Here is a 10,634-nt window from a genome sequence, read left to right as displayed (position 1 = left end):
ATTGCTGACTATAGTTAAAAGCTGTAATAAACAATAAGTAATTCTGACAACTGTTACTTAGCTATACGTTTTTGTATGAATCTACATTTCAAACCGTATTTCGTAACCGTATAATTAAAAAATGTATCATGCCGTACCTGCCGTGTCATCATCTTCGTCTATATATTCAATCCCATCATCTTCTAATTCAATTCCGTCTAAAATATTAACGTCATTTGGCACTTCATTGAAGGAATGTAACAGTTTATCTTCTTTATTCTTCAAACTAGTATGTGACTCGTAGTTTTTAAAATTAATTTCATCTTGAATAATTTGTTTTACCAATAAATCCGGCGTTTCCCGGTTATTTGAGTTTCCGGATAGAGTATTATACGTACGCAGTGGTGATGGTAGTACGTCAAATATATTTTTTGATGAAATGTTTTCAGAAACACTTTTCAAAATATCATTAACCTCGTTATTAACAGCATCATCTGCTCGCTCTTCATCTTCTATCGCAGCGCTAGATACACTAGATATTTTAGGCATTATCATGTCACAATCCTTCAAAGTGTTTGCTACTATAACGGGCAGAATTTCATTATCATCTTGAACCCCGACTTCGGTGTTTTTTTGTGATTGTAAAATATATGCGTGATCAGTATGAGGCGTATTGGCAGGATAATTCTCCACTGCCTCTACACTAGATAATTGTTTTGAGTTAGTTGACGTATCATCAAATGTTCCATCAGCAGCAGGAATTTCCTCTCGAAGATCCACATCAGCATTACTATCTACTAAATCACTATCAGATTCTGGATTATCATTTGTTTCTAAAGGTATGTGCATAGATTCTAGTATATGGACATCGTCGTCGTCAGATATTTCATCAATTTTTTCAGTTTTTACTATTCCTAAATTAACAATTTGTTTTGGTTCACGTACTGATGTAGAATCTTTAGAATCTTCAGAATCTGTAAATTGTTCTAGATCTATTGTTTCGACATGTGGTTCAATAACTTCAAGGTCGGGTCCAGTTTCTAAAATAGAAAGAAACATTAAGTGACTTAAGTACATATTTCTAAACCTTACTACTAAAATATAATAAATAACTTTCTCAAGTGCTCTTTTCACCAACTTTTTTAGCAGTCAAGCTAATATTTGAGCAAGGTTTAGGAATTAGGAACAACATTTTGAAAAATGACAAGTTTCACTGGCAAAAATTGCAAGAATGTGACACGTTTTATATATTATATTGAAAGGCTGCTTAACTGTGTATCAGTATACGCCACAACTACTTACATCTATACTAATATTATAAAGAGTAAACTTTGGTTTGTAACAATTCTTTGTAACGGGTAATCTTTAGAACAACTGATACGATTTTAAAAAATCTTTCACCAGTAGAATGCTAGTAGACTATATTTTATATTTGCTTCATATATATTAACCGAGTTATCACAGTTTTTGTCCTACAGGTCGGACCGAAACTCCGCTTAAACAGACTAATTCGCATGCGCTGCCTTAACCATTATGTATTATGGAAATCAATGTATGGAGGCTTTATGTGCCTTTAAAAGTTCTACAAAAAAGTTCGTGACACCATATATTTTCTATATTTTAGCAGTTATAGTACCTTTTGTATTTTAATAATTTATTTAAATCATATAAGGTTTACTTAATTTATACAATTAAACTTAAATCCTTATCAAAATGAATTATTTAATAATCACGACGATATTATAGAGTTTAGAGATAAGATTTTCCCTTTACAGTATGTTAATTAGTCATATAGTTTAATAGATAATACAAAATTTCTAAAAGACATAAAAATGCCGTTATAAAACGCCCAGCGGTTTCACCCGCGTAGTTCCCGTTCCCGTGGGTATACGGTGTAAAAACATAGCCTAAAACACTCGCAAATAACGTGGCTTTGCTATTGGTAAAAGCATTTTCAAAATCGGTTCAGTAGATCCGGGGATTAGGGCTAGGGGTAGATTAGGCGTAGGACAAGGTAGGGTAGGGGTACAGAAGAAGTGAACGTAAGTAAAAGCGAAGCCTGACCAGATCCCCTCATCATAATCATCCAATATTCGGCTCACTGCTGAGCTCGAGTCTCCTCTCAGAATGAGAAGGGTTAAGCTAATAGTCCACCACGCTGGCCTAAGACGGATTGGCAGACTTCACACACGCAGAGAATTAAGAAAATTCTCTGGTATGCAGGTTTTCGTTAGTTAAGAGACTTATTTAATTTCTTAAAATGCACACAACTGAAAATTTGGAGGTGCATGCCCCGGACCGGATTTGAACCCACACCCTCTGGAATCGGTGGCAGAGATCATAGCCACAGGGCTATTACGAATTTAACTTAAATTGAATATAAAATCAAAAAGTGGTAAATTTGGGGTAGAAAGTTTGTATGGAAGGTCCTTCATTTTTCAAGGTACATTTGTAAATGTAAAATGATTAGTGGACTATTTGTTTATTATACTTTATAAAACTTGCAAAAATATAAATACATAGAAGGGTGTGAAATTGAAAGTTTACATCAATTTTCACGCGTCCGCTAGTCTTTATATGAAAATATTTTCAAAAGCATATTATCTATCTATATATATAAAAATGAATTTCTGTTCGTTAGTTTCGCTAAAACTCGAGAACGGCTGAACGGATTTATCTTATCTTGGTCTTGAAATGTTCGTGGAGGTATAGGGAAGGTTTAAAAGGTGAGAAAAATTAGAACCTAAGCCTGAGAAACCATAAAAACAGCCCTTTTTTTTCCCATACAAACGTTTAAGAGTCAAGGGTTAGGGGAATGAATGGGTAGGGATAGGGTAGACTAGTGTAAAGTAGGGGTAGGGTAGAAGCGCACATAAGTCAAAGCGAAGCTTGACCGGGTCTGCTAGTTTAAAATAAAATAAAAAATTACATTACCTTTCCGAAAAATACGTCTTTTGTCCAACTGCAAACGTTCCTGAAACAGTCAAAGGAATAGTGAGCCAACAATGTTTTATACTTTTAAAGGAAAAAACTATCTGTTTTGTTTTAGTTATATATCTAATATATAAAATTCTCGTGTCGCGGTGTTCGAACTTGAACTTGGAGTATGGTAGTGTAAGGTAGGGATAGGGAAGAAGTGCAAATAAATAAATTAATAAGTCAAAGCGAAGCTTGAGCGAGTCCGCTAGTTTAAAATATATAATCCGTATTGATGCCCAATGAGGATTGGCAGACTTCACACACACAGAGAATCAAGAAAATTCTTTGGTGTGCAGTTTTTCTCATGATGTTTTCCATCACCGTTTGAGACACGTGATATTTCAGTTCTTAAAATGCACACAACTGAAATAATGGAGGTGCATGCCCCAGACCGGATTCGAACCCACACAGTCCGGATTCGGAGGCAGATTTTATAACCACTGGGCTATCATGGCTCTCATGGTATTATCATTTAGAATTGCTGCATTTTACAGTTTTATTGCATAAAGTAGAATGCGTTCTATTCAATATAGTTCTGTAAAGGTGCACAAGTGAAGTGGAGGTTGAACAAAAGTGTTTTATGTGATTAATTCGATTTTCTCGGTGGACTCTCAAAAGTTTTCGTCATCAACCCATATTCGGCTCACTGCTGAGCTCGAGTCTCCTCTCAGAATGAGAGGGGTTAGGCCAATAGTCCACCACGCTGGCCCAATGCGGATTGGCAGACTTCACACACGCAGAGATAATTCTCTGGTATGCAGGTTTCCTCACGATGTTTTCCTTCGCCGATTGAGTCACGTGATATTTAATTTCTTAAAATGCACACAACTGAAAAGTTGGAGGTGCATGCCCCGGTCCGGATTCGAACCCACACCCTCCGGAATCCGAGGCAGAGGTCATATCCACTGGGCTATCACAGCTCAAAAGTTTTATTACTTACTAAAGCATGACATAGACTATGAAACCACTTTCGCCCTAATAGGACAAATTATTTGATAAAAAATATTAATTGATGACTAAATGATAAAAAAAAAACAAAGATAGATATAGTCTGACAAGTTCAATGATAACACTCCCATGATATGCGGGCGACGGGCGGAAAGACTGCGCTGGTGTGACATCGTGCGTGCGGGGAAGTGACGTGCATCAGTCACTGGATTTTTCATTCATCGCTACACGCCCCCGCCCCGCGCGCCACATCTGGAGTGTTACGAGCGAAGTTGCCAAGCTAAATATAGTTGTGAATTTAAATAATAAAGAATAACTTACAAAGTCTTCGCGTAGTGACACTCTCTGTTCTTCTATCAACGCCTCCCACGTTGGTAATCGCCCAGTTATGATGTATTTGAAGCTGAAATTGAAAAAAATAACAAGAATTATAATATTAGGTTGTCGCATTTTATATAAAACATCAAAAGGTTTTTCCTAAAAAAGTTTATTTGCATTTTTCTAAAGTATATGTAAATGTAAGTGCCATTGTGTTGGACAATTTTTTTGCCATCTTGTAGGTAGGGTAGGTGATTCCATTGCTATAAAAATTTTGGGGCTTCAGATCAAAAAACTGCGACAAGTGGTTTTGGCACTCCTCTCGTGATGTTAACCTGTCACTGCCGGAACGCTGCTAAGGAATCCTGCAGAGACCGAAACAGGTGAAACTCTGAAGGTGCAAGTTTAGGACTATAGATGCAAGGCCGGTTTAAAACCAATTAAACCATTCCATTTAAAACAAAAAATCCCGTTTAAAACCCAAAAAAAAAATATTTTTTTCAATGTGTTTATAATTTCGTATTATTTTATTACTGTGAAGCCTGACAAGCCTTTGACCATGATCTTTTTCGCACGTTCTTGTCGTGTGTTCCACTTTTCATTACAAGTTATCAGCTTCTTCAAAAATGGTTCGGTTTCATTACGTCGTAATAAAGAATCACTAATGAGTACACGATACATTAGGCTTCTTTCAGTGATCTCATGAGGCATCCAAATATCGAGCTTTTTAGTGCACCCAGCTTTTTAAAATGCGCCAATACCATTTTGTGGTCAATTCCCAGTTCTCCAGCTACATCGTAACTACTAATATGCCGATCTTGTTCCAGTTTTTAAAAAATGGCGTCAATCATCTTGCAGATATTGACACATTAGGTCTATAAACATCACAAATTTTTTTCGCAACTTGTTTGCCGTTTGTTTTTATAAAAAAAAAAATTATAAAAACTATTTACACTTTTCAAGAATTATTGTCTAAAGTAAATAAGAGATATTATATACTTTTTCACGTTAAATATTTCGAAAACCAAAAGCTAATTTTTGTAAGTTTGGAGTTCGATAAGAAAGTTCATAAAGTTTTAAAGTAAATGATAGGTATTTGTTTGTAAAGTTGTTGACAATATAGTATTATTGCGTAGGTACTATTTCTTAACTTTTATTAATTGTTATCGATATATTTCGAAACCTTATTCCATGTACTACAAGAAACTACCCTTTTACGATACAAACGGCGCGGGCGGGGAGTTCGCGTCTATACGAACGCGCATTATATTCATTACGCATCTAACTTCACAAACAAGAAAGATCTGTGGCGGGCACTGTATGATGCCGTGTAATTACAATATTTCTTCTTTCTTACGTTATCATTATTACAGTTACTTCTGTAAAACATTATCTTCAAAAAAACCGTATTTACTATAAATATGTGAATATGTGTGTATCATCGTTTTTCTTTCTTATATTACTTTGTGACTACCTACCCCAGCACTTGTGACAACCATCCCTGACACGGGGTTAAAAGTAACACTTCTCTTTTTTTTTATAAAAATATAAATATTTCCTCCACACATAATGTTGGTAGCAAAGTATCTATCTATTTTGAAACTAGGACAAACAGACTATCTATTAATATATAATTTATTATTCTGGACTTAAACAAATAGTCCCAAAAATGGAAAAGAAAAAAATGTGACTTCCATCCCCGGTCTCCCCTACAAACCGAGAGGGGTGTGGATTTTCATCCTCCACCTAACAAGTTAGCCCGCTACCATCTTGGATTGCATCTTCACTTACCATCTGATGAGATTGTAGTCAAGGGCTAACTTGTAAAGAATATAAAAAAAGAAGCCCAGCGCCGGCCCGAAGTAAATTTTAGAATGGAGCGAGATTCAATGGGGATGATGACTAGGTTGGAATATATTGATTTTTATAATAAATTCGGATAAATAAGGTCAATGTAAACTAATTTATACATAAAAAGCAAAGATTAACTGGATATTTGTAAAATAAATAAGATTATAAAATTTCAAAATCTAATAAAAATCTTTTATCGTAATTAGATAAAAATTCATACAGTTTTAGCTTCCTTACATTAAATGTGACATTTTTTAATATATGAACTATAAACATAAACGCACAAATAACAAAGATATTAGTAATTTTGTTTGAACGCCCATACAAATCTAATGATCAGCGAGCCAACGACGTCACTAACTCGTGCCATTTTGTATGGAGCGTTTTTCAGGGATCCGCGGCAGCGCTGCAAATCTGACCCTTTAAATTCCTGTAGCTCCGAAAGTAATGATCGCAGATACCCTGTTACTTTGACAAAATTGCTTTACTATTAGCATACTCTTAATTTATATACAATTTAAAAAACTGTCATCATCCCTATTATGGCGCCTCTCCTGTTTGCTCCTAATAATATATACCTGTACCAATAATTGTAAGTGCAAAGTAAGTATGGAATGTGAAGATCTCCGGCCGCGTGGCGCAGTGGGTAGTGACCCTGTTTTCTGCATCCACGGCCGTGGGTTCGATTCCCACAACTGGAAAATATTTGTGTGATGAGCATGGGTTTTTTCCAGTGTCTGTGTGTATTTATACATTTTATAAGTATTTATATGTAGTATATAAATGTATATGAATATTATAATATCAACTATCTTAGTACCCATAACACAAGCTACTCTGTATGCTTACTTTGGGGCTAGATAGTGATGTGTATTGTTTAAGTATATTTATTTATTTATTTATTTATTTATTTATTTATTTATTTATACTCTGGAGTGACCACATTCTCTGGAGTGACCAACATTCTTTACTATTTAGGCGCCCTCTAGGATTTGGCGCCTGGAGCGACGGCTCTGTTCGCCGTATGGGCGGGCCGGCCCTGAGCGGACCCCATCGTAGACCACGCTAGGAAAGAGAAGAAGAAGAAGAAGAAACAAAAAGTCTCACTGTTTAGCGATCTCCATCTCCAGCTGGGAGGGTTTGAACTGGTTGGCTTCCCCCAGGTTGTTCTGGGAGCCGCGATACCGGAACCAGAACTGGTAGAACTTCTCCCGCACGCGCGCCTTCAGCTGGTACCAGCGCCGCTGCAGCAGGATGGGCGAGCACTTGCGCTTGCTGTCAACGTTATGGTCATCTTCAAATCAAATCCTCAAATTTACAGCCTCAATAGCTCAACGGTAAGAGCGGTCGGACTCATCACCGAGGGGGGTCTATTGTCGTACCAACTCCTAGCACAGCCTTCCCCGACTAGTTAGAGGGGAATGAGAATATTGGTCATATTTAATACATATTATGGCAAATATTCTTTAAAAAAAATTAACATTCATTTATTTCAATCTAGCGGACGTCGGCGACTTCATCCGCGTGAAATTCTGTTTTTCACAAATCCCGCGGGAACCATAGATTTTTTCGGTATGAAAAGTAGCCTATAATCCAGAGTAAAATCTATTTCCATTCCAAATTTCAGCCAAATCGCTTCAGTTGCCGCAGCGTAAAGGAGGAACAAACATATTTACACACTTACACACTTATACACAAACTTTCGCCTTTATAATATTAGTGTGAGTGTGATAGGCTTACTTTACAAGCTCTTTCGAAACGTCGGGTAATTAATAATAATAATTAGTCGTAACTTAAAATTAAAGTTACGAGGGTTCCAAAGGCGTCTTGGTCCGAGAAGAGCCCACAACAATCTCAGCCAGGTTTTTCCTTCATTATCACTTACTAGCTGACCGGTGACGCCACGCGGTTTTATCCGCGTGGTTCCCGTTCCCGTATGAATACGGGAATAATATAGCCTTCCTCGACAAATGGGCTATCAAACACTGAAAGAATTTTTCAAATCAGAGCAGTAGTTCCTGAGATTAGCGCGTTCAAACAAACGAACTCAGCTTTATAATCTTAGTCTCTGAAGTAAATAATATAATAAGTGTAATATTGTCAACCCATATTCAGCTCACTGCTGAGCTCGAGTCTCCTATCATAATGAGAGGGGTTAGGCAAATAGGTATATTACTCACGTGCCGTTATAATGTTTGGTAGCTTGAAACCAAGCCCTGGTTAGTTCATCGCCTTTCAAGTTTTCAATATTGTAGATCACCACTGTAACGAATAGATCTTCCAGTATCTTAGGGGTTTCTTCGAGTTCATCCAATAGATCCTGCGAAACATAGCATGTATAAGTAAAGGTATAAAATTATAAATATTATATTTTCTGACAAACTTGCAGTTTTTAAAAATGAAAGGCTTTCACTCTATGAAAATAATCATGTGAACAATTGGCACTAAAACTGTGGCATTCTTTAAAAATAATGATGGCTCGTGAATGACTGAGGTCGAACATCAGCCTGTGATCGTGAGTTGCGCAATCTCCGTGATGTTGTTGACAGTGTCCTCGGTTGTAAACAGTTGGCGCAACAAGTTAGTCCACGTCATTACCTGCGCGATGACGTCCATCGGCTCGAGCGAGAGCACGAGGTCGAACATCAGCCAGTTGGTGATCGTGAGCTGCGCAATCTTCGTGATATTGTCGATGGTGTCCTCGGCTGTAAACAATTGGTGCAGCTAGTTAGTCCACGTCATTACCTGCGCAATGATGTCTATCGGCTCGTGTGCGACCACGAGGTCGAACATCAGCCAGTCGGTGATCGTGAGCTGCGCAATCTTTGTGATATTGTCGATGGTGTCCTCGGCTATGAACAGTTTGCGTAACTTCTTTATAGTCAACGCGCGCATCCGGTCCCTGAGAAGTTAAAATTGTTACAATATTTTTTACATGATGTTTACGCCAAACCCCATTTATAAACATAAAAGCTTTAATAAATCAAACTTACCAAAGCAGTTTACTATTGCAGTCAGTCTGCTTGGTGAGGTCTTCCCAGAACCTCTCAGAAGGCTCCTCACCGTTGCGCATGAAACGTGCGATCACTCGAATCAGCCTCCTTTTGAATTTATCGAGATCCGTGTTATGTTCAGACTTTTCGTTCTTCGTGATCTCGGCCATCTCATCCTGATCATCGGACTGTGGTTCCTCCTGGCATAATTCCGTGGCTATGCTAATAGACGCCGGTTCATTGCTGCCTTCGTAAACATCAGACAGCTCTTGAGCAGTGTTGGAGTTTGAATTCTCTTGCCCTTCAGGAATTAGGGTTATTTCGATTTCGTTGTATTCCATTTTTGAGCCGGTACGTAGCCGCTGCTGCAAAAATTCAAGAGCATAAATAAGAAATATTAGACAGATTTTTTAAATATGACCAAAGGTTAACGTTATAGATAGGTATTTATAATATCTATAATGTACCCCAAAGAAGCGAAAACCTTTTTTTTACATTTTATGATACTCCAGGATACGATGGAACACGCTTTCCGACCAGGTGCATACCATGGAGTATGTTGAATATAGGGTATATAGTTATCAGTCGCGTATATTAACGTTTCGTATATACCTATTTAGTCCCTAAACAGATTTTCTTGTGAATATACCTATAACTAAAAATGTACGTATCTACATATAGGTCAGTGTGCGTAGTGGGAGTTTTCAATGTTTTCTTACTGTTCGCGGTAACGTAAACGCGAATTTATATAGAATTGAAACAGTTGTGCAGTAGTGCCACTAGATGGCGCTGTTTGAATTCCTTAAAAATTCGCGTTTCAGCTATCGCGATCGTCACAGTATCAAACTGCCACTAGGCCCTCTGGTAACCTACTTCAAAGTTTTTAATTTTGTTTTGAGAATATGTAGGACATCAAACACACGCTTTTGCCCTTTTTGGAAATTATTATGAAAATAAAGAGCAAAAAACGTATGTCAAAGTAAAAGGAAAAACACAGTTTATTTTTTCTTTTATTATTCCACAGTAATAATTAGGTACACAGCACTATATAGTAAAATAATTCGTCATCTTCGACAGCAACCAACCCGTGTGGCAAATCAAAATCCAGTATCCATCCAGTATCCAGGGCCCGTCTTTATCCAGTTATAGCAAAATACCATTGAAATAAGCAAGGTATAACGCACGGAAAACAAAACAATGATAAAAGTTTACGCAATACGAGTACTGACACTGACAACTTGATGAACTTGACAAATGAGAATGACATTAACAAGACAAGTATTGGTAAATTGACAGTGACGTTTCATTATACTATAGTTTGACTACGACATGTCAATATTCTCTACTTCTTAAACATATTTTACAAATAATAAAACGAATGTTAAATCACGAAAATATAACTTTAAATAGCCATTAGGCTGTTTAATTGCTGTTTTTATATTCAGTCTTGTTTCTTAATATACAATATCTTGATTGTTTAAAAAGTAAATACGACATGAAATGAAACTGAAGAGGAATAATAAAAAGATACCACTATTTAATAATTTACTCTCTGATACCAATGTA

The 10,634-nt window shown here is 36.9% G+C and overlaps 1 protein-coding gene across 6 annotated transcripts in view; it reads right to left on the bottom strand.

Annotated features, from left to right (window-relative positions):
- Positions 1-10,634, bottom strand: part of LOC112045461 (uncharacterized) — a 28,779-nt gene that overhangs the window by 8,300 nt on the left and 9,845 nt on the right. For 3 of the 6 annotated variants that reach the window (XM_024081638.2, XM_024081641.2, XM_024081640.2), the window contains exons 2-8: positions 9,069-9,433; positions 8,821-8,977; positions 8,256-8,395; positions 7,183-7,350; positions 4,228-4,309; positions 2,914-2,953; positions 138-1,019 (exon numbers count right to left, since the gene is read on the bottom strand). In XM_024081638.2, the coding sequence (XP_023937406.2) occupies positions 138-1,019; positions 2,914-2,953; positions 4,228-4,309; positions 7,183-7,350; positions 8,256-8,395; positions 8,821-8,977; positions 9,069-9,409 (1,810 nt within the window). In that variant the 5' untranslated portion in view covers positions 9,410-9,433. Of the gene's footprint in view, positions 1-137; positions 1,020-2,913; positions 2,954-4,227; positions 4,310-7,182; positions 7,351-8,255; positions 8,396-8,820; positions 8,978-9,068; positions 9,434-10,153; positions 10,338-10,634 lie in introns of those variants that run through there. The other 3 variants (XM_024081639.2, XM_052886075.1, XM_052886060.1) reach the window with 3 other exon arrangements.

Source organism: Bicyclus anynana, chromosome 2 (genome assembly GCF_947172395.1).
Source record: "Bicyclus anynana chromosome 2, ilBicAnyn1.1, whole genome shotgun sequence".
Taxonomy (NCBI): Eukaryota; Metazoa; Arthropoda; class Insecta; order Lepidoptera; family Nymphalidae; genus Bicyclus; species Bicyclus anynana.
Note: the sequence above shows the minus strand (reverse complement) of the source record. Positions and strands in the feature narration are given on the sequence as shown.